This window comes from Marmota flaviventris, chromosome 3, assembly GCF_047511675.1.
Source record: "Marmota flaviventris isolate mMarFla1 chromosome 3, mMarFla1.hap1, whole genome shotgun sequence".
NCBI classification, from domain to species: Eukaryota; Metazoa; Chordata; class Mammalia; order Rodentia; family Sciuridae; genus Marmota; species Marmota flaviventris.
The window spans coordinates 36,715,648-36,741,588 of NC_092500.1; the positions used below are offsets into that span (position 1 = coordinate 36,715,648).

At 33.6% G+C, this 25,941-nt stretch overlaps 1 protein-coding gene across 1 annotated transcript in view; it reads right to left on the minus strand.

The window, feature by feature from the left end:
* Mettl25 (methyltransferase like 25) overlaps positions 1-25,941 on the minus strand; it is a 107,807-nt gene that overhangs the window by 9,546 nt on the left and 72,320 nt on the right. The window contains exon 9 of the mRNA XM_027920012.3: positions 9,339-9,432. Within this exon, the coding sequence (XP_027775813.2) occupies positions 9,339-9,432 (94 nt within the window). The remainder of the gene's footprint in view (positions 1-9,338; positions 9,433-25,941) is intronic.

A 25,941-nucleotide genomic window follows, 5' to 3' on the forward strand; every position in this document is an offset into this window, starting at 1 on the left:
GTGTTTTTAGTATATTCAAAATTTCAAATTTAAATGGTCTAGACATTTTTCAGTATTTAGAACTTCAAGTGAAAATTAATTTATTTTTTAAGTAAAATTAAATGTCCATCTTTTTATCGTGTGTATTGTCAAAGCTTTCATTTTAACATTGATATTTTATGATTTGAGAATAAAATATTTGTATTGTATTGAAAACACAACTTTGGTTTTGATAACTTCATATTGCTAATTGCTGTGGCCTGACAGACACTATTTTTAAAATATCTCTTGCTTAAAAAAAAAAAAAAAAGCTCTCCCCAACTATATATTTATTTATTTGCTTCCTTTCACCAGCACAGCTTTTTCATACCTTATCATGTAGTTTGGTACTTTCCTCTGTTGGGAGCTGTCCTGGATGAACACGCCTTTAAGTCCTGATGCACTGGGTTCTGAACAATTATTGCCTTCAGTCTGCATGGTAGTGCTAGGTGAAAGTAACTTGGGCATTATCCCAGCTTGGATAACAAGGCGTGGCTCCAGGAATAGGAGTCACTCACTGGGGTTGAGTTACACTCACCTGTTCCTTTGTAATACTACCTCTTTGCCCTTTTGGAGATTCCATGGAATAGCCTTCCCTAATAAAACCCAGGTTCGAGGTGTGCTCTCTCTCTCTCTTGTCCTTCTTGCCACCTTTGTGGGAGCTAGGTCAGAGAAGCTGTCACAGAACCCAAAGAAAAAAGGTATTTTTCTGTCTCTGTGTGATTATTTTGTGCCAGCTCAGTTCACCTGGAGTGACCCTGACTGGTTTAGTCATGTATTGTGACACTCCTCCTCCAATGTCTTCTAGCTTGGGTTTCATCTTTTTTCTTTTTTTAAACTCACTTTATGCAACATATTTTAAAAATGTGCTTAAATAGGGATTTTCATGAGAGAATTGTTTTCACATTAACTAATAAAAGTATTCATTTCATTTAAGACTTTCTTTTTACATACATTAGCTTTTTTGCTTTTGTTTTCCCTGGTGATGGTTAAGGGTTCTGACCTTACTTGGAGTCTTGATTCAAGTTCTAGCTCTCTGTAGCAGGAAATATGACTTGCCTTTTTCTGAGACTCTTTTTATATCATTTCATTGGGAATAATAATACCTATCATGAGTGTTTTCTTAAACAGACTTTATTTTTTAGAAGAGTTTTAGGTTTATGCAAAATTGAGCAAAAAGTATGGTGTGCCCACCCAGACTCTGCTTGTGCACATAAAGAGTCTCCTCTATTCCCAGCATCACCCACTAGAGTGATGCATTTCTTATAGTTGATGGAACTACACTGACCCATCATTATTATCCAAAGACTATAACGCATATTAGGATTCACTCACGTTAGCATACATTGTGTGGGATTGGATAAAAGTATAACAACATGTATCCACCATTATAACATAATGCAGAGTAATTCCAGTGCCCTAAGGCCTGTCTCCATCCCCCTATTCCTGAAACCACTTAACTTTTTACTGTCTTCATCATTTTGACATTTTTAGAATGTCACATAGTTGGAATCATATCATATTTGCCTTTTCATATTGGCTACTATCACTGAGTAATATACATTTCAGTTTCTTCCATTTTGTCTCAAAGTTTTATAGATAATTTCTTATTAGTGTTTAAAGATATTCATTGTATGGTTATAGAAGTTTACTTATCTATTCACCTACTGAATGACATCTTGGTTGCTTCTGGCTAATGTGTATAAACATTCAAATACAAGTAATAGTGTGGACCTAAATTTTCAACCTCTTTAGGTAAATACCAAAGGGAGGAATTGTTGGATTGTATAATAAGAACATATTTAGTGTTGTAAGAAACCATCACACTACCTTCTAGAATGGCTGTACCATTTTACATATCTATTGGCTTGAACAAAAGTTCATGCTGGTCCATATTTTCAATGCATTAGTGTTGCTAGTGTACTGGGTATTGGTTGTTATAGTTTGAACAAACAGCCCAAAGGCTAATGTTTTGAAGGGTTGATCCGCAGCTGGTGGCTTTACTGGTAGGTGGCAGAAACGTTAGGAGGCAGGGTCTGACTGGGGGAAGTAGGTCACTGGGGGCTTATGTTAGAAAGTTTATTTTGTCCCCTTGCCTGTCCTCTATCTTTCTCCTGGCTTTCATGAAAAGAGCAGTTTTGTTCTGACTTGTGCTCCTCGATATGAAGTTCTGCTTCACCATATGCCCATAGCAATGGAGCCAAGCAATTATGAACTGAAACCTCTGAAATCAAGAGCCAAAGTAAATCTTTCCTCCTTTGAGTTGATTTTCTCAGGTATTTTGTCACAACAATGGCAAACTGACACATTGGCCACTACAACAGGAGTGTAGTCATATCTCATTAATGTTTTCATTTGCATTTACAGAATGACATATGATGGGGAACATCTTTTCATATGCTCATATCTTCTTCGAGGAGGTGTCTATTAACATCTTCTGCCTAGATTGTTTGCTTTCTTTTTAATCAGATTGCTTTCTTATTGTTGGTTAAACAGTTTTTCTTGTATACTTTACAGTCATTTATCAGGTTTGTCTTCTAAAAGTATTTTTATTTTTCTGTAGCTTGTCTTCTTATTCCCTTGACATTGTTTGTCAGTGAGCAGAAAATTACTTTTAATGAAGTGCAGCTTATCACTTATTTCTTTGATGGATTGTGCGTTTGATTTTATATCTGGTAAGTCATTACTATACCCAAAGTCATATGGATTTCCCTCCCTGCTTTTAGAAATTTTATAGTTTTGTGCTCTTTATTTAGGACTATTATGGGTTTTAAGTTTTCTTAAAATGCAAGGTTTGTGCCTACATTCATCTTTTACATGTGTATGTTCCGTTGTTCAAGCACAATTGTTGAAAGGACAATTTTGCTCCATTATATTATTGTCTTTGCTTGCTAAAGTTTTCAATTCTGTCGATCTTCATCTATTTAGCTATTATTTCACCAATATTAAACTGTCTTGGTTACTGTGGCTTTACATTAAAATTTGAAGCCACATAACTTCAGTACTTCCACTTTGTTCTTCTTTAAAACTGTATTAGCTATTCTGGATATTTTGCCTTTCTATATAAACTCTAGAATCAGTTTGTCATTGTTCATAAAAAAACTTCCTGGGATCTTGATTCAGACTGCATTTGATCTTTCGATCAAGTTGAAAAGAAATGACACATTGACAATATGGAATCTTCCTATCCATGAACATGGAATATCTTTCTATTTATTTCTTGATTTCATTTATCAGAGTTTTTAGCTTGCCTCATATAGATTTTGTACATACTGTGTTAGCTTTGTACCTAATTATTTCATTTTTGGGGAGGGTGCTAATGTAAATGCTTCTGTCTTTTTAAGTTCAAATTCCACTTGTTCTTATCTGGTACATATGAAAATGACTGATGTTATACATTTTATCTTTGCATCCTACAAACATCTTTTAATTAATTATTAGTTCCAAGAATGGTTTTTGTCAGTTCTTTTCAACATTTACTATATATATGATCAGGCAATAGTGTTTTCCTTTTCAATTTATACACCTTCATTTCCTTGTCTTACTACATTAGTTAGTAATTACAGTATACTGTTGAAAAGCAGAGGTCCAAGAGAACATCCTTGCTTTGTTTCTTTCTTTGTGTGTGTGTATGTGTGTGTGTGTGTGTTTCTTTCTTTCTTTTTTTAATTTGTTCTAATTAGTTATACATGACAATAGAATGCATTTTGACACAATATACATAAATGGAATATAACTTCTCATTCTTCTGGTTGTACATGATGTAGAGTTACACTGATCATGTAATCATATGTACACATAGGGTTATAATGTCTAATTCATTCTATTATCTTTCCTACCCCCACTGTCCTCCCCTCTTTACTCTCCTCTGTTTCATCCAAAGTACCTCTATTCTTCCCAAACTTGCTGCCCTTATTGTGAATTAGCATCCACATATCAGAGAAAATATTTTGGCTTTGTTTCTCTGGGATTGGCTTATTTGTTTAGCATGATATTCTCCAGTTCCATCTATTACTGGTAAATGCCATAATTTCATTTTTCTTTAAGGCTGAGTAACATTAAATCGTGCATATATACCACATTTTCTTTATCCATTCATCTGTTGTAGGGCACCTAGGTTAGTTCCACAGTTTAGCTATTGTGCATTGAGCTGCTATAAATATTGATGTGGCCTCATCAGTATAGTATTATGATTGTTAAGTCCTTTGGGTATAAACTGAGAAGTAGGATAGCTGGGTCAAATGGTGGTTCCATTCAAAGTTTTTAAAGGAATCTCCATACTGCTCTCCAGAGTGGATAAACCAATTTGTAGTCCCACCAGCAATGAATGAGTGTACCCTCTTCCCCCCATCCTCACCAACATTTATAGTTGCTTGTGATCATGAGGCTGCCAGCGCCTCTCTGGGGTCCTGTCTCCTGCCCAGGAGGATATGTGCCACTAGAGAAGATAAGTCTGAAATAATTAGTGAAGAAATAAGATGAAGTCAGAAATATAATTTAAAGGGAGCTTGAAGTGCCTAATAGGTCCAGCCCACACAGGAACTGAACAATTTTAAAATGGCTCCAGTGGTTTATTTAAGTGCATACATCAAAGGCAGGGATAAGGTTTCAGAGGTAGAGTGTTGCTTTGTGATGTCTTGCAGTCAACGGGTTAATTGGCATCTTGGCAAGTTACATGCATCTCTGACAGGCTGTGTGGCTGCAGCAGGTCACCCCATCTCCAGTGCTGAGTGGGACCTTTCTGGCAGAGCTGAATATTTTTCACATGAGTCTGGGTGATCTTACCCAGTGGGACTGCCATGGGAAGTTCCCAAATACCTGAACAGTACTTGGTGGTATGGCCATTTTGACAATGTTATTTATGACTATCCTAGAGCATGGAAGATATTTCCATCTTCTAAGGTCTTCCATTTTCCTTAGTTTTCATTGTAGAGGTCTTTCACCTCTTTTGTTAGATTGATTCCCAAATATTTTATTTTATTTTTTGAGACTATTGTGAATGGGACAGTTTTCCTAACTTCTCTTTCAGTGGATTCATCACTGATGTATAGGGAATGAATGGGTGTTAATTTTATTTCCTCCTATTTGTTGAATTCATTTATGAGTTCTAGAAGTTTTTTGGTGGAATTTTTTTTAATCTTCTAAATATATAATCATGTTGTCAGCAAATAGTGATAGTTTGAGCTCTTCTTTACCTATTTGTATCGCTTTAATTTCTTTCATCTAATTGCTCTGGTTAGAGTTTCAAGGACAATGTTGAATAAAAGTGGTGAAAGAGGGCATCCTTGTCTTGTTCCAATTTTTACAGGGAATGCTTTCAATATTTCTCCATTTAGGATGATGTTGGCTTTGGGTTTAGCATATATAGCTTTCATAATGTTGAGGTACATTCCTACTATTTCTAGTTTTTCTAGTGTTTTGAACTTGAGGGATGCTGTATGTTGTGAAATGATTTTTTAAGATGATCTATTAAGATGATCATATGATTACTGTATTTAAGTCTATTGATATGACAAATTACTTTTATTGATTTCTGTATGTTGAACCAACCTTGCATCCTGGAATGAACCGCATTTGATTGTGGTGCACTACATTTTAAATATGTTTTTATATGAAATTTTCCACAATTTTATTGAGAATTTTTGCATCTATGTTCAACAGGGATATTGGTCTTAAGTTTTCTTTCCTTGATGTGCCTTTGGTTTTGGTATCAGGGTGATACTAGCTTCATGGAATGAGTTTAGAAGGGTTCCCTCCTTTTCTAAATTGAGAAATATTGGTGTTCATCTTTTAAGTTCTGGTAGACCTCGGCTGAGAATCCATCCAATCCTGGGCTTTTCTTTGTTGGTAGGCTTTTGATAACATCTTCAATTTCATTGCTTGAAACTGATCTTTTTAAAAATTTCCATGTTCTCCTGATTCAATTTGGGTAGGTCATATGCCTTTAGAAATGTGGTGATGTCTTCAAGATTTCCTATTTTATTGAAGTATAAATTTTCAAAATAGTTTCTGATTATCATCTGTATTTCAGTAGTGTCTGTCATGGTATTTCCTTTTTCATCATGAATTTTAGTAATTTGAGTTTTTTCTTTTTCTTCGTTAGCCTGGCTAAGGGTTTATCAACCATATTTATTTTTTTTCAAAGAACCAACTTTTTGTCTTGTCAGTTTTTTTTAATGGTTTCTTTTGTTTCAATTTCATCTGATTTTAATTATGTTCTGTCTTCTGCTTTCAGGGTTAATTTGTTCTTTTTCTAGGGCTTTGTGATGTAATATTAGGTCATTTATTCACTGACTGTATTTTTTTTAATGAATGAGCTCAATACAATTAAATTTCTTTTTATCACTGTCTTCAGTATCCAGAGATTTTGATATGTTGTACCACTATTCTCATTTACCTCTAAGTATTTTTTTTTTAATTTCATCCTTGCTTTCTTCTGCTCTCTATTCATCATTGAATAGAATATTATTTAGTCTCCAGGTGTTTGAGTAGCTTCTATTTTTTTATTTATCATTGATTTCTAATTTTATTCCATTTTGATCTGATAGAACGCAAGGTATTATCTCTATTTTTTTTTTTTTTGTATTTGCTAGGTGCTGCTTTGTGACATAGATACGGTCTATTTTAGAGAAGGATTCATGTGCTGCTAAGAAGAAAGTGTATTCACTCATTGATGGATAAAATATTCTATATATGTATGTTAAGTCTAAATTATTGATTGTATTATTTAGTTCTATAGTTTTTTTGTTTAGTTTTGTTTGGAGAAACAAGGAATGTTAAAATCACCCAATATTATTGTGTTGTGGGCTCTTTGATTCTTGAAATTGAGAAGGGTTCCTTTGATGTAACACAGATATTCCATTGTTGGGGCATATATATTTCTGATTGTTATGTCTTGTTGATGTATACGTCCCTTAAGCAGTATGAAATTACCTTCTTTGTCTCTTCTGATTAACTCTGGCTTGAAGTCCACTTTATCTGCTTGTTTACACGGTCCATGTTAGTGATGTATTTCTTCTCATCCTTTCACCTTCAGTCTGTGGATGTTTTTTGCCTATTAGTGAGTCTCTTGGAGATAGGATATTGTTGGATCATGTTTTTAAATGCATTCTACCAGTTTATGTCTTTTGATTAATGGGTTTAGATCATTACTGTTCAAGGTTATTGGGACAGGATTTGTATTCCTGGTCATTTTGATTTATTTCTAGTTTTTAATTTGAATTAGTTTCTCCTCTGATTGACTATTCCTTTAGTGTAGTTCCTTCCTTTCCTAGCTTTTGCTTTTTTTTTTTTTCCCATTTCATCTTCATGGAATATTTTGTTGAGAATATTCTGTAGTGCAGGCTTTCTAGTTGCAAATTATTTTAACTTTTGTTTATCATGGAAGGTTTTTATTTCATCTTCAAATCTGAAGCTTAATTTTTCTGTGTATAGGATTCTTGGTTGGCATCCATTTTCTTTCAGAGCTTGGTATAGGTTATTCCAGGACCTTGTTTCTGATCTTTTAGAAAAAGCTCTGAATTCTCACATTAAGTATGATACTGTGTGTAGGAGTTTTGTAGATACTCTCTGTCAAGGTGAGAAAGTTCCCAAGTATTCAGTTTACTGTGAGTTTTTATCACAAATAGTTGTTTGGTTTAGTCAAATTTTTCATGTCTATTGATATGATCATGTGATTTTTCTTTTTTATTCTATTGATTACACTAATTGATTTTTTAGTGTTGAACTGGGCTTGTATACCTGAGATAGAGTCCATTTGAAATCTATAGCTTATTTTAACATGTCTCTAGCATGTGGTTTGTTTTTAGTTATTTCAGTACTGACAATTAAACCCAGGAAGATTCTACCACTGAGCTACAACCCCAGAGCTTTTTTTTTTTTTTGAGATAGGTTGGCTGTAACTTGCAATTCTTCTGCCTCTGGCTCCTGATTCACTGGGATTATAAGAATATGCCACTGGGGCCACTGGGCTTTATTGTTGGCGCATCTTTTGGTAATAAATTCCTTCCATTTTTGTCTAAGAAGGTATTTCTCCTTCACTTTTGAATAACTGTTTCACAGGCTAAAGAATTCTATGTTGCTGTATTTTTTCTTTCAACATTTTAAACATTTCACTCTACATTCTTATTGCTTGCATGACTTCTGGGGAGAATTTGGAAGCAATTCTTATCTTTGTTCATATATAGTCTAGGTGTTTTTCTACTCTCGCTTCTTTAAATATTTTTTTTTCTTTAATTTTCTGTAGTTTGAAAATATCTGCCTAGATGTTGATGTTTTGATATTTTTCCTGCTTTAGTGTTCTCCTGACATTTCCAAATTTTACAGGAGAGGAAACTGACTAGTACTACTCCAACTACTTTAATTACAAAGCAACTGGGTACTACAAGGATAATTGGTACAATAAATAATAATATACTTAAACTTCGATATAACTTAACCTTATTTTTTGTGTAACTTTTCTCTTGCAAAAGAACAATATCATTCCTTTAACCACCTATATTATTCTTTGCTTCAATTTGAAATTAATTCAAAATATAGTGATCCAAGTTCAATTGAATATTCTGGTCATTGATTCATTTAAATTACAATGAGTTTACTTTATTCTCAGAATATTTATTAGTACCAGTCAATGAGCTTACCTTTTGCCTTTAACAGTGTTATCAATTATTAGCTTGGAACTGCAGTGATGTTACAACTTTCCAAAATTCTTCCACTTAACTTTTTAAATTTAAGATTTAAAATTTAAATTAGTTATGCTGGGTGTGGGTATAGCAGTATATACCTATAATACCAGCAACTTGTGAGGGTAAGATAGGAGGATTCCAAGTTTGAAGCTAGCTTCAGCAACTCAGTGAAGCCCTAAGCAACTTAGTGAGACCCCATCTCAAAATAAAGAATAAAGAGTGCTGGAGATATAGTTCAGTACAGTACCCATGGATTGAATTCACAGTATCAAAGAACAAAACAAAACTTAGTTATAAAATTTCTCATTAAGTGCATTAAAATTAACACTATTCTCTCTTTTGTACTTCTAATTTTCATTTATACTGTTGTCTTATTTTTTAATTCTATTTTGATTTGTTAGCAGGCATATGTTTTACTCAATAATCCTAAAGAGCAAAACTTTCTGGAGGTAATCATAAACTAGTGACAGGAATATGAACTGTAATCAAGATAACAAGAGATTTGGTTTCATTATAATTTAGTCTTTCTTTTACAAATTGGAGAAAAACAGAAGGCAAATTATTTTGTATTATTTCTATTCATTACCCCATAGAAGATTTTTCTCTTGTTAAATTAATAGGTAATCATATACTGACCTTGGACTCATCTAATCCAAGCTTCTTTAGAGACTTTCTGACATAATCCAGAAAAGAAGAACATTTGGAATAGATTTTACCAACATGCTGCTCACTGCAAAACAAAATTGAATACTTTTTTAGTTTTTCCAATTTAAATTAAAAATAGTTTTAAATTCAGACATGACATGTTTAAAAATATCTTCTGTATATATAGCACAAGATCCAGATGTGACCAAAATATATTAATACTTTGGTGAACCTTTTATGATCTGCTTCAGAATTCTTACAACATATAGCAGTGGAAGATAATATTAGGAAGATAATGCTATGAGAAAGAAGTTTCAAACTTACAGTATTAAAAATTTAGCCATATATATATATATAGTTATATAGTTATATATAGTTGTAGATGGACACAGCACCTTTATATTTATGTATGTGTGTATGTATGTATGTATATATGTATATATATGGTGCTGGGGATGAAAACCAGTGCGTCATGCATGCTAGGCAAGTGCTCTACCACTGAGTCACAACCCCTGCTCCTTAGCCTCATTTTTAAAGGGAACTAACAGGCCTTTCAAAAGTTTCCGTTGTGCTACAAAATACATTTCGGTTTTACTGGCTTAATATTATTGTGCACATTTTATTGCAACACCTGCTAATAGTGGCAATAATTCAACAGTTCCATGAAGAGAACTTCTTCAATGCCAGTCAGCGATCAAGCACCATATGCTGATTTGGATCTGACTAGATGTAATTTTTACTTTGCAGATTTTATAGTTATAGTTTTAACAAAGTATCATGAAATGGTTTTCAATTTAAATAATATAATGTTACACTATTGCATCTTACAATTTTTTTGTAATTCTGGCATAATGTAAAAAATCAGGGAGATAAAAATCCACCACCTAGCCGATATCAAAAACAATGAATAAAGCTTCATTTACTCTTGGCAGGATAAATATAAACCCTATGGTTAATGAGAAAATACATTCTACAGATTCTTCCCTTAAAATATATCTTAAGCAGGACACAATGGTGCATGCCTCTAATCCCAGGACTTGGGAGGCAGAGGCAGGAGGATGCCAAGTTTGAGACCAGCCTCAGCAACTTAGTGAGGCCAAAAGATGTGGCTCAGTGGTTAAGCTCCCCTGGGGTTCAATTTCCAATAACCTTCCTGTTCCCCCAGCCAAAAAAAGATAGGTATCTCAAATATATTCCTTCAGTTCCATTTCAAGATGACTGCCTCAATTTGAATCACTATGTCTTGATTATTACAATTAATTCTAGTTAGGACCTCTGACTGAAGTCTTCTTCCTTCATTTCTGCCTATAATATTATTTTCTCAGAAGAAAACATTTTTAGAAGAACATTTTTATTTTGCCACTTCTCTGCTCCAAAAGCTCTCAATAATTGTTTCTTGTTACAAATTTGAAAATCTTTAATTAAGCCATCTTGGTCCAATATATGACCACATTTTCCCATTCTCTCATATCCCATTACATTTGAGAATTTAGTTTTATCTCCTTAGATGAGTCTACTCATTGATTCCAAATGCCTTCCACATATCTGTCTTGATGTGTTTGATGATGCAGTCACCTCTTAATGGATTATGAGGTTCCTTACTCTTCAGCTTAGTTGTACTATAGTCATTACTTAATGACAAAGGTCAAGTTTACATGTTTTTTTGGTAAAGTAACTAATAATCATCTTTTCTTGTTTTGAATTTCTATAATGCTTATTATTCTTCCGTTCATTTCTTATTTTATCATTGCCTTGAATAAAGTAATTTGAATAGGTTTATGTTCCCAGAATGCAGAAACTGTATATTTGTGTCAATCTCAGATTCCACATAGAACTATATATTTTATGTATAATACGTATCATATAAATAGATATGTACCTCTTATGTGTCACAGAATACTGAATTGATTATATAGCCAGAAAAAGATTTCATTCAATATTAACTTATTTTTTTTATATTTATCTTTTAGTTGTAGTTGGACACAATACCTTTATTCTATTTATTTTTATGTAGTGCTGAGGATCGAATTCAGGGCCTGACACATGCTAGGCGAGCACTCTACTGCTGAGCCACAATCCCAGGCCCCTAATATTAACTTCTTGCCAGCTGCAAAACACAACTAAATCAGTCAGGGTCACTCCAAGTGAATTGGGATGGCACTGAATAATCACACAGACACAGAAAGTACCTTTTTCTTGGGGTCCAGTGAAGAGCTCCTTGGCCCCAGCTCCCACAAGGGAAGCAAGAGAGGCAGACAAGAGAGAGCAAGAGCACACCTTAAGCCCTATTTATTGGGGGGAAGACACTAGAGAAAGTTCTACCTAAATTGGCAAGGGTTGGGTTTCAGGGGCTGTAGCCCAGTCCCATTGGGTGACGCCCACTTCCAGAGCTTTACTCCCCTGCTGTTGGAGGTGAGGTCCATCTGCTTTTGTGAGCAGTGGAAGCCAGTTCCACACCTCCATGGCTCAAGGCTAAGGGTACGTGCTCCTCTCTTATGTGCAGCTCCTGACACTTGCTCTCATATTAAAAAGGTCTTTATGCTGTCATTTCTTTTTTAATCTAAAAGGACAACTAATTAAGTCATTCCCATGAGCCAGAGATTCCAGTTCTTATATTATTCACTGCTGCCTTATAGAGTACTTCAAGAAAGTGCAGCACAGTGGAGAATAATGTGGCTTGGTTTCAGTCACAGTAGTTTTATCATCTCTTAGTTTTCTCAGTATCAAAATGAGATATCAATAGTACTCACTTTGTAGAGTCACTGTAAACTAGATAACACATGTAAGATGCTCAGAAAAGAGACATGATGTTAACTGTTACCATCCTGTTGTCGTTTTTATCATTACCAAAATTAATAATCTGGATTTTTTTATATTAACATAAAAAAACCCAAGCAAACAAACAAACAAACAAAATAAGATGTATATTATGTGTATAGATGGTAGTGATCTATGCCTTGGGTTTTGTATTTCAGGGTAGTTGAAGATAAAAGCACTTTGTATTTTAGTTTGCCCTTCACTTACTTTTCCTTTCCAGAAAATACTATCTTTTACTATTAAGAAAAAAACTCACAGCATGACTATTCTAAGATTACTTTTCACAATACTTTTCCTCTTGTAATTCTTCAAGAGCTGCCCATGAATCTTAGGATATAAATCCTTAACAGAGTATATAAGCTTTATTATATATTTGGGTTTGACTCCTCCAACATGATTTTATGATACCACCTCCTCAGCAACACTAACATTCTGTTTCTTGAACACACTATGCTTTTAGCTATAAACACTATTCCTGAAACACTCCACTCTCAATACTTTTGCCTCTGGAACTCCACATTCCATTGAGATCCTATCTCAAATGTTGATTCCTTAGGGCAGACTTCTCTGGCAATCCATATAAAGCCCCTGATATAGAACACATTTACTTCATATCTTTCTTGTTTGTTTTTCTCATTATCTATCCCCTGACATTTTAAACCAGTGGACTTTCCAAATGGTGTGAATATTTTCCAATGGGAAAAAGAATATTACAGTTTTTATTTCTATTTTATTCATTTTTAATTTCCATTTTTGAGTTTATTGTAAAATCTATACCCTAGTACATAGCTGCACTGCATATATCACTTAAAAGTAATTAAATATTAATTTGTATGTACATGATTAAAAAGGTTGACAAAGGTATAACATTCAAAAATATGTTTGAGATCACTACTTTAATCACTAGAGAGCAGAGTTTCTACCTGTTTTGCTCATGATTATATCCCCAGTGCTTAGCACAGTGCTGCACTCATAGAAGGATCTCAATAAATGGAATAAAAAATTAAATAAATAGATCTTTCAGTTTATAGAGAGAAGCATATCTTGTTACACAGTATAGGGAAATATAGTAATATAGTAAATGTGTATTGTAATCAAATACACAAAGGTAGGCTTAAATACACAGATAAATGTAATCTAAAATATACAGAAAGAACTATTGTACAAATATGTAAAGAAAAGTGCAAAGTAAAAAATACCCATAGCAGCAGCTAATATTTATGACATGTTTACTATGTGCCAAGGTTTCTTAAATCCTTTGTTGCATTTATACATTTAGTTTATACAACAATTCTGTTTGGTCAGGTCTCATTATTAGTCCTATTCTACAGTACAGAGAGGTTACGCAAAATGCCCAATGTTTGTCTTCAGAATCTGGGATATTAACTACTAGTCAATATTATCTCTAGCATAGTATGGATAGGACTTACATTCAATATTGTGAACCGATGATGAAGAATGACCACCTCTGTATTTTAGGTCAACAGACACAGGCCTACTTCATGAAAACCCACCAGAGTAAATATATATATTCTTACAGAAAAGCTGTGCAGGCTTGCCTGCTGTACTTAAGAAAGAGTTTTAGTACTTTAGTGCAACAATGATATAATAGTAATCCAAACAATGCTAAATAATTCTAATAATTAAAAAATGACATGAGAAGAAAAGAGAATGAACATATGGTTGGAGGAGACACTCTTTCTAAGTCATTGCCAGATTTACTACCCAAACTGTTCAGGATTTATGGCTTGTTAGAAATACTTGAATTCTTTCTAAATGGCACTCATGCTAATTAGGTTGTTCATTCATTTAATTTTAAAACATTTATTGAAATGTTGTATATGCATGGTAATAGTGGTTAGCACAGGTTTTAAACTCAACACTGAAATGGGTTTGTAGCCTCACTCTAACACTTATTAAACACTTAAGTCTTTCTTTGCTTCTCTCTTGATCATTGGAATAGTGTTGTTAAATCCATCTCATGAGGCTGATGACAAAATAAAATATTCTATGTAGTATGCTTGACTCAGTGTCTTACAAACACCTAATGAATGAAAGTTATTTTTCTGTTATTATGCCAGGCTCTAAGAATTGAATCATTCATTTTATAAAAATCAAGGACAGGTGAACAAATATTATTATATGATAGGATAAATACATGGTGATAGAGCTATTCAAAGACTACAGAGGATAGCACAAAGCAGACAGTGACATCATTCTCTGAAAATGACTTGGGAAGTCTTCTTAGAGGAGTTAAACTTCAAAAAGTCTCTTTTTCTAACAGTATTGTGATTAGCAATATTAACATAATAAATGAACATACCAAAATGAGAATAAAGTATAAAACTAATTAGGTTAAAATAATTTGTTTTAATCTTGTGTTTGTTAAGCACTATAAGGAGGTGCTTTAACAGATTACAATTTTATATAAAACAAGAGTGTACTATGTAAAAATTAAATCCTTTTTCTAAAATCTATAGAATTAGCTTGTGTAAGACTATTTGAAAATAGAGTCCTGGTTAAAAAAAAAGTCTGAAAAAATTGATCTTATTACATTTATAGGGATGGGAAAAGAGAGAAGTATCCTTTAAAATCCCAATTAATGAGACATTATATTTTTCTTGCAACTACAAATGAGCAGATCACATTTTATATCATAAATTCTCTTTGCAATTGTTATTTTTAATGAGATTGAGTTATAAGACATCTAGACTTTAGAGAATTGTGCCATGTCCTGCAAAATTAACCTTTAACTTCAAAAGGTTCTAAAAACATGATTCATTGTACTGAATAAGGTGTATGGTTTAATGACTATATATTGTTATTTTATTAGTTAATAAAAGAAAAGGAGGCAGGCCCAAGAACCTCATAACTCAACATGAATAAAGAGATTATTCACAAATGGAATACAGGGCATGTTATCTTTTATTTTTCTTTCTTTCTTTTTTTTTGTGAGAGCTTGACATAAAACACTGTTTTCTTATTTGAGTTTTGGAAGAATATTAGTTAGGATATCAAGTTCTTCTTAGGTGTTTTATGAATACAAGTCTAGATATTAAGTGCCAATCCCATTTTTTTCATTATGTAACACTATAGAATCTGCCTTTTGATATCACAGACTCACTACTGTCTCAATATATGTTAAAGTGCTTGAACACAGAAATCCTTCTGTACATTAGTCATTATAAGTGTAGTTAGATTCTCTTCTGTCAGAAAACACATTAAATCAGGGATCTGAATGTCATCTCTGTCACTTCTTCTAAGTTTTCAATTTCTTGCTGCTGACTAGATCTTTACTTTCATTAGATGAAAATGATCAAATTTTTCTGAAACTCCAAATAAAACCTTCCTCTGATCGTATATCCTAAAATTACTTACTACTATATTATGATTAACATGTGAGCAAAGGATAGAGAAGAGTTAAATTCTATGAGAATTCAATCATATTCATTTGGCATCTTTGTAAAAGCATTATAAAATATTTTACATATATATTTTATATGACATATAGGCAAAAATACTTAATTAAGCAGGTTACATATTTATTTTACTGTGCTGGGCTATATAATGTCCAAGTTCACATTGCTCTTGAAAATTCCTCACATTTCATACAAAAATTTTCAAGGGCAAATTTTGATATGTATGATTTCTCTTTGCACTAATAGTCCTTTACATTATGGATTTTCTGTATGAATTCTCTTATTCATTATACCACAAGTCCCATGGTTTTTGGTTCAGAGAGCCTGGGCACCAAACTGAACCATGGGTAATTGCTGCTGGGACAAAGCTACTGAATTAATTACCAACATTAGGGCTGGGGTTGTAGCTCAGTGGAAGAGTGCTTGCCTAGCATGTGTGTGGCACTGGGTTTGATTCTGAGTACCACATATAAATAAAATAATTCCCAACATTGTTGCTACCATCCTGAGAAAGAGTAATGGTACTATTCTTCTGATTTTCTAGTTATGTCCCTAGTAATGTGAAACTGTCATTCTACTATGACTGTGTTCTTTGATAGCAGGATCCATAGATAATTTGATAGGTTATTTGCAAGGACTAAGACAGTGCCTAAGAGCACAGGAGGTAGTGCTTTAGGCAAAGCAGACTGTTCAGTGAATATGGCAAGGACAACAGAGTAAGAGAAAGATCCAGACCACAATTCAAAGCTTGGTCTTTTTGGCACTAAAGAAGTCTTTCTCAGGTAGGCCTCAGGAATGCTCAACTTTATTTATTTATTTTTAAAATATTTTTCTTTAGTTGTAGATGAAAACAATGAATTTATTTTATTTATTTAGTTTTATGTAGTGCTGAGGGCTGAACTCAGGACCTTACACATGCTAGGCAAGTACTCTACCACCAGTCCTCAACTTTATTTAGTTTTATTTTTTATTTGGCACCAGGAATTGAACCCACGGCACTTAACCACTGAGCCATATCCCCAGCTATCTATCTATCTATCTATTTATTTATTTTGAGATTAGGGTTTTGCTAAGTTGCTTAGAGGCTAAATTGCTGAGGCTGGCTTCAAACCTGTGATCCTCCTGCCTCAGATTTCCAAGTTGCTGTGATACAGGAATGTGCCACCATTCCCGGCTAGGAATGCTCTAATTTTCATCAAGCATAGTCCTTCTGATATAGTGTTATCTTAAGAAAATAACAAAACCCCAAACAAAACACAACAGAAAAACCCTTAAGAAGATCTAAATTTCAAGCTCTATAAACAAATCACTCTTTGGAGTCCCAAATTTCTCACTGACAGAACAGAAATGAAATAAAAGTAACATCTATAGAGAAATAAAAAGATGTAAAGAAGATAACGGAGTATATTAGTAAATTGCAAAATGCTACAGATAGGTTAAATAATCTTTCTTTTGTAATATCAAAGTGTTGGTAAGTTTTGTTTACTTTTTGTACAAATATGCAGTGGCCACTTACATAATTCACAGCTTAAGCATAGTGATTTAAAGTAGGGATCTTCATATGAGTACATGATGGAGGTCTGGAAAGCATTTTTAAGGGGTCTAGTGTTGGCTATGGTTTTAAAGAAATCAACGTTCAGGGGCTGGAGTTGTGGCTCAGTGGTAGAGCGCTTGCCATGTGAGGCACTGGGCTCAATCCTCTACACCACATAAAAACAAATAAATAAATTAAAGGTATTGTGTTCATCTACAATTAAAAAAAAAAAAGAAAGAAAGAAACCAATTTCCAGGGTCTCTACTTTCTTAAACCCATTTTCCTAAAATGGATTCATCAGGGAAGGTGCCTGTGGTCTAAATTTTATTCTCCACGTCTCGTTATAGATAGCTCTTCTCCTGCTGTAGCTTGAGATGAAAGTACAGCTCTCCCTCATATTTCTATGCTGCTTTATGGTAAGTTTTACAATCTTCTGAAGCATCAAAGAAATAAAAGTACTAGAGGTATTATGAAAGCCACTCCCAACAATTTCATCAAGAGATACATTTTAATAAAGTTTTAGTCTTCATGTTTAATAAATTGAAATAAGACCCTACAATTTATTTATGTAATAATAGCTTGATCCATGCAGAAGAAAACTTTAAAACAATTTAGAGCCTTATGGACACAGGAAATTCTGTCATTAAATGTGAGGATTATACAAGGAAAGCAAAGACCAGACACCAAAGAGAACAAGTGTGGTACTGTGTTCCCAGGATTTAAAGTATGCCTGATTTTAATATAGTTAACAGAAAATGCTAACATTAAAAAAGTTCTTATTTTGGGCTGGGAGTATAGTTCAGTTGGTAGAGTGCTTGCATTGCATGCACAAGGCCCTGGGTTCAATACCCAGCACCACGGTCCACACACAAAGTTCTTATTTCATATGACTCCTCCAGAGTATTTGACTGCTCACCAAAGAATCATAAGAACTGTATTTTGTCATTTCTTTTGGATTTGATAGGCAAATAATGATTTAAATTCCAAAGGAGATCCTTAGAAGAGTCAGAATAATTATTTTTCAGTGTATTCCACAAAACAGTATTACCAAATATTAATTATGTATGTGTATAGTTTGGTAGAAGAAAGGTTGTATTAACAAATAAATATTGGTTACAACAAAGATAAACTAATTTATTTAAAAAAAATAACCACTCATTATGCTTCAAATATTGTTCGAAGCACTTTATGGAATTAACTTATCTTCAAAACACCCGTTTAAAGTACTATTGTAACCCCAAATTAAAGATGGGAGAACAGAGGAAAAATGTTAAACAGTGTGCCCCAAACAATACTGTTATTATGCAGTGGGGACTAGGATTGGAAACCAAACAGTAGAACTCCTGTGCTTATGTTCCTTAATGTGACACTCTGCTGTCTCTCACCAAATTACTGAGTCTTTAAAATATGAATGTGAGAATCTTAAATAGAAGGGATATTTTTTAGTGAGGAAATATTTTTCTCTCAAAGTATTTTCACAAAATCATTGCTCTTTTAGGAAAAAATCTGGAGAACACAGTTATGGAATAATCAAAATCTGATTTATCATTTTACAAAATCTTTTTTAACATACTCTAGAGCCAGGTTAGTTGGTTCTATCCCCTGTAGTGAACCAAATAAAACTTGCAAATAAATAAAACAACAAAAATAATTTGAATTGGGAGACAAATCAACAACACACACAGGAAAAAATATCTTAGTAATAAAAGCTCTTGAAAAGCTAGGGATAGAGGAAAGGAAGCAGATATGAAATGTCAGGAGGGAGAGATGGTGATTGGTGGATATCCCAAAGGTGAGTAAGAACCTGAAGGAAGGGAGTGACACAGCCAAGTGCATGTCTAGGGAGGAGCATGTCAGGCAGAGGTACATCATATGTAAAGACCTAGAAGTGGATGTTTCTGGCATTTCCAAGAAAACTAATGTGTTTGATGCAAACATAAACAAAGGGAAGAACAGAAATTAGGTCAGAGTGAAAGTGAGGTGTTAGATTAGAAGCTACTGGAATGCTGTGAGAATTAGATGGCTCATTTAAACATATTAATAGAGAGAAAAGACTCTACGGGCAAAGGTAGAAGCAGGACGATCAATTAGGAGTTTATTACAAAAATCTAGTTAGGACACGATGGTGATTGGACCAGGTTAGCAGCCCTGTGGATGGTAAAAACTGGTAAAACTGTAGATACACTGAAGGGAGTGCTTATAAATACGATGAAAGACTGGATATAAGCAATGACAGAAAGTTAAGGATACACTCAACACTTCTGGATTTGGCAACTGGAATAATATCACTGTCATTAATTGGATTATAGATCTGGCATTTATTAATATACTTATGGTAGTTAGAGTGATGAGATGGGGTAAAATCAGGTAGTGGGTATAGACCAAAAAATGTATTCTAAAAATAGAGGCTTGAAAAAGGAAGAGAAATCAAGGGGGGAAAAGTAGAAAAATAATTGAAGAAAAGCAAGAGAAAAGAGAAAAGGTGAGTACCTTGTGAGGTATTTCCCTAGAAAATGAGAGAAAACATGCTTCAATACAGAGAGGTAAATCAGCTGCAATAGTGATGACAGACAAAGTAAGATGAGGCTTGAGAACTGACTATGGGATTTAACATTAGTTAATCAACATTAGTCATTAGTACCCTGAGAGGGGTGGTCTACTGGAGTGATGGAAGTAAAAATTGAATGGAATGTGTTAAAGAGCAATTCATAAAGAAATTGGCAGTAGTTTTAAGTTTTGTTGTAAAGGAAAGATTTAAGAAGAAAATAAAGTCCAAAAAGAACTTTTCATTTAGTTAGACTGAAAAATTTCTACTAAGCAGCTCAGAAGGTGGTACAGGAGTAGATACACCAATAATTTTATAAAGAGCTTAAGTATTATAGGAAGAGAGAAGAGGTCAAGAAGGGAAAAAAATGGTATTATACACGACTTTTAAGCTGGTTTTAAGAAACATTCAGGATTTCACCTGCCAGAGGTTTTGGGGAAAAGAATGACAGAAACAGGGAGAAGAATATTCCCAGTAGACTCTACGGAAGCATACAAGGTATAAAATGAGGCACACGAACAATGACAAATAACGTGGTACTCAAGGACTGTGTGCATGGGCACCTGCTCAGAGTGCAGAGAATGAAGAGTAATTATCAAACATTTTCTACATGTTAGAGAACTGACATGACTGTTTCCAAAAAATAAATGATGTGAAGTTAAGACAAGATTAGAAGGGGGCCCTCTGTCAGAAAAAAAAGCATGGCCAGAATGCTAGAGAGGAATTTGAATTATTTCTTTTAATAAAAGTGAATACACTAGATCTAATTAAAATTCTACTCAAGTGAATCCAATACCACCCACATGTTTTCCAAAAATACAATTTTAGGAGCATGGTTACTCCTGGCATTGTCTAAACAGCATTACTGAAGGGACTTTTGAGGAAATGGTGAAATGAAATCATACAAAATAAATGGAAACACGCACATGCAGGAGAGGATTACCAAAACTCAGTTTCTCTATCATCACAAAATATCCGTGAAATTATTTTGTGCCTTATATGTGCTGGAACATATTAAAAGACTCAAAAGACCATTAAGTGAGCTCCATAAACTCTTTAAATCAGTTTTCAATTTAAAAAATATAGTTTATAATTTCAACTTGACCACACATTATGAATTAAGTAATTAGCTTTAATTTTGTGAGATAGTTTTCAAGATCTGGGCTTTCATTTTCCTATTTGATTATACTAAAATTAAAATTCACCGACATAACTCATAACTACAGGCAGTAAAACATTCCATGTTCCCTAAATATATGTATACAGTTCTCATTATCAAAGAGAATAAAATAAACAAACAGTTGGAGATGTAGCTCAGTGGTAGAGCTCTCATTTAGCATGTGCAAGGGCCCAAGATTTAACACTCAATACAGTAAAAAGTAAAACAGAGTAAAATGAATACTGTGTATATATTGTATTTTTCCTGCCTTCTTGCTAAGTGTTTTAAGAAAAAAAATTTTTGGAACGGGGCGGAGGGCGTACTGGGGATTGTACTTAGAGGCACTTTTCCACTAAGCCACATCCCCAGACCTATTTTGTATTTTGTTTAGAGACAGGGTCTCAATGAATTTTTCAGCACCTTGTTTTTCCTAAAGCTGGCTTTGAACTTGTGATCCTCCTGCCTCAGCCTCCTGAGCCGCTGGGATTACAGGTGTGTGCCACCCATGCCTGGCGTTTTAAGATATTTTTATCACATGAAATTCCTTTTTGATATTTTATTCCAGAGAAAGTTTCCAGCTAAGGCCTAATTATGAAATTAGGAATTTTCTATAAATTATAGATTTTAAACATAAATGTGCAAATCAAAGTTATAACTAATATAGTAAAAGTGTTATAAGTCCATGAAAAACATTTACTTCTAATCTTAAGTAATATGAACAATTATACTTATAGAAAAACTTTCAGAATAATGTTTCAGGTATTTGAAAACTGTGTTAATTAAGGACAATTTATTTTACTAACCACGAAAAAAAAAACTAAACACTATGTGAAAGAAGAAAGAAAATAATCTTATTTTCTGTGTTCAATACCCTTGTTGGCTTGAGATTCAAATCAAATTAACCTTGTGCTATTGTCTGGATGATTTACCCCTTTTGAGTTCAGGTACTGAAAGCTTGGCTTCCTGTATATGGCCTAGTGGGAGTTGTTTGGGACACTGGGGATGCTGTCTTGGTAAGGGTTTAAGGTAGTTCTCCAGGGATCTTGTGTTGGTTCAAGAGAGTGAGTTGTGATTTAAAAACAACAACAACAAAAACCCCTCCCTGAACTTCTTCCTGTTTTATCACTTGATCTGTCCCCTCTGCAAATCCACTGAGATGCCATTTACAATCCTTACTAGAGGTGAACCCATGTTGACACATGTCCTTGGACCTCCAAAACTGTCAGCTAAATAAACCTCTTTTCTTCCTAAGTACTGAGATTCAGTACTTTTTTTTTTGTTACAGTAACAAAACTAATATAGTTTGATCTATAATACTACTATAAAGAACCATGCAACTCAGCTCATATTAGAAATATCGCAAACAGAATTTACAATTAAAAATAAGCATGAGGGTGCCTCTGCCACCATGGCCTGGAGGTCTTTTCTCTCAGCAGGGGTACTGCCTACACCACTATCCCAGAGGCCACTGCCACAAACACAGGGGCTGCAGCATAGAAGCCATCTTGAGGTCTTCTTTCGGGGGGCTGCTGCACCCAGATTTAGAAACAAGAATCATCTGATCATCTCAATAGATTCAGAGAAAGCATCAGACAAACTACAGCATCCTTTTATGTTCAAAACACTAGAAAAACTAGGGAGAGTAGAAACATACCTCAACATCGTAAAAGCTATATATGCTAAACCCAAGGCCAGCATCATTCTAAATGAAGAAAATTGAAAGCATTCCCTCTAAAAACTGGAACAAGACAAGGATGTCCTCTTTCAACACTTTAATTCAACATCATCCTTGAAACTCCGGCCACAGCAATTAAATGAAAAAATATTAAAAGGATACAAACAGATGAAGAAGAATTCAAACTATCACTATTTGCTAATGACATGCTTCTATATTTAGAAGATTTAAAAAATCCCACCAAAAAAAACTTTTAGAAACAATAAATGAATTCAGCAAAGTAGTAGGATATAAATCAACTCCCATAAATCAAACGCATCCTCTGAAAGAGAAGTTAGAAAACTACCCCATTCACAACAGCCTCAAAAAATATAATAAGATATTTGGGAATCAATCTAACAAAAGAGGTGAAAGACCTTTATAATGAAAGCTACAGAATACTAAAGAAAGAAATTGAAGAAGACCTTAGAAGATGGAAAGACCTTTCATGCCCCTGGATAGGTAGAGTCAATATTGTCAAAATGGGCATATTACCAAAAGTGTTTCTGGGGGCTGCTGCACTTAATGAAATTCCTATTAAAATACTGATAACATTCTTATTGTATTAGAAAAAGCAATCATGAAATTTGTTTGGAAAAATAAGAGACCCAGAATAGCCAAAGCAATCCTTAGCAAGATAAGTGAACCAGGAGGCATAACAATAATAAAACCTGAACTATACTATAGAACCATAGTAACAAAAATAGCATGGTATGGGTACCAAAACAGACACATAGACCAATGATACAGAATAGAAGATACAGACAAACCCACATAAATGCAGTTATCTCATACTAGACAAAGGTGCCAAAAATATTCACTGGAGAAAAATATAGCCCATTTAACAAATGGTGCTGGGAAAAATGGAAAGTCACATGTAACAAAATGAAATTCAACCTCTCTCACCCTGCACGGAACTCAACTCAAAATGGATCAAAGACTTAGGCACTAGAACATAGACCCTGTGCCTAATAGAAAAAAGAGTAGGTCAAAATTCCCACCATGTCAGCCTAGAATCTGACTTCCTCAACAAGGCTCCTAAAGCACAAAACATAAATTGAAGAATCAATAAATGGGATGGACTCAAATTAAAAAGCTTCTTCACAGCAAAAGAAACAATCAGTGAGGTAAATAGAGAACCTACTAATTGGGAACAAATTCTTACCACACGCACATCAGATAGAGCACTAGTCTCTAGAATATATAAAGAACTCAAAAACCTTAACACCAAAAAAACAATTAACCTAATAAATGGGCCAAGGAACTGAACAGACACTTCTCAGAAGGTGATATACAATCAACCAACAAATATACGAAAAAATGTTCAACATCTCTAGCAATCACAGAAAAGCAAATCAAAACCACTGTAAGATTTCATCTCACTCCAGTCAGAATGGCATCTGTTAAGAACACAAACAACAATAAGTGTTGGCAAGGATGTGGGAGAAAAGGCACACTCATATATTGCTGGTGGGACTGCAAATTGGTGCAACCACTCTGGAAAGCAGTATGGAGATTCCTTAGAAAACTTGCAGTGGAACCACCATTTCACTCAGCTATCCCACCCCTGGGTTTATACCCAAAGGACTTAAAATCAGCATTTTATAGCCACATCAATGTTTATAGCAGCTTAATTCACAAGAGCTAAACTCCAGAACCAGCCTACGTGCCCTTCAATAGATGAATGAATAAAGAAAATGTGGTGTGTGTGTGTGTGTGTGTGTGTGTGTGTATATATATATTTTTATTTTATAATATTATAAATGTTATAAAATAAAATAAAATGTTATTTTATAACATTTATAAAATAAAATATAAAAAAAATAAGCACAAGATAATGAAAGCACTTCCATACTGTGAATTTAGTCCTAGCATGGTTCATTCAGGCTATAAAACTTTAGAAAAGCTTTTAACTATTATCTTAATTTTTTAATATTATAATAAAATGTCAGCTGGGCGCGGTGGTGTATGCCTGTAATCCCAGAGTCTCAGGAGGCTGAGACAAAAGGATCATGAGTTCAAAGTCAGCCTCAACAAGGCACTAAGCAACTCAGTGAGAACCTGTCTCTAATAAAAATACAAAATTGGGCTGGGCTGGGGATGTTGCTTAGTGGTTGAGTGCCCCTGAGTTCAGTATCTGGTACCTTCCCCCAAAATATATAAAATAAAATGTCTTTATTAGATATTAGGAATATCATATGTGGATAAACTGACCCTGTGGTGTAGCCTGCTAAAATATTATAATTTTATTGAAAACACAAAAAATCTTCAGTATTTACAAAATATATAAAAAATACAAGTGTCAATAAAACGAACCCTTGTACTCAACACCAAACTTCAGAAATATAACACTATCAGTATACTGATTTTCTTATGTACTCTGTCTGTCTACTCCATTGTTGCTCCTCCCATAAGAAACACAATATTAATCCTTGTTTTCATGTTCTTATGCTTTTCTTGATTGTGTTTTCATGTTCTTATGCTTTTCTTGATTGTTTACCATATATTTATAATCCTAAATAATTTAGTACACAGTTTTGCTTATTTGTGAATTACATAATGGAAACATAAGAATTTTTTTATTTACTTGAGTTAAAATTATGAGTCATTCACATTGACATATGTTGTAATTAATTCATAAATTTTCATTATATCACAGTATTTTACTATATGAACAAACATTTTATCAATCTTAATATTAATAAATTTTTTGTTTCTAGACTTTTGCTCTCATAAGCACTGCTATTATTGATCATTGTTGTATAAATCTAGAGGAAAACACATAAAATTTTCTCTAGGAAGTATACTTAGATGTAGAACTGATGAGATAAGTATATGAACATTTTCAACTTTATTAGTGAAGAGTAACTTGATTTGAAAGAGTTCAACTATTTTTTTTTTCCAAACCAGCAACATGGACAGTTCTAGCAGCTCTATATTCTTGCTAAGACTTAATTTTGTCAAATTTTAATTTTTTTTAATCTAAGGATTATAAAAACATTACTTCATTATGATTTGATTTTGCATTTCCCTGTTTCCTAATAAATATTGAGCATCTTTTCTTATGTTGACTATGTGGGAATTCTTTTTGTGTATATCATTTAGATATTAATCTTGTTAGTTCTAAGTCTTAGAATTAGCTTCTCAGAGTGGTCATCTTCCTTAACTCTTTTCATGATATCTTAAGTCAACATAACTTCTTAGTATTAGTATTTTAATTTTCAGTCTTTAAAAATTTGCACAGTTATATTAAGAAAAACTTCTCCTATCCCAGAGTCATAAAAGTTTCTCAATACAATCTCCTACAAGTACTACAACATTATATTTTATTGTTAAGCTTTGAATCCACAATAGATTGACTTGTATGTTTGATATAAAGTAGAAGTCAGATTTAAACTTTTTATTT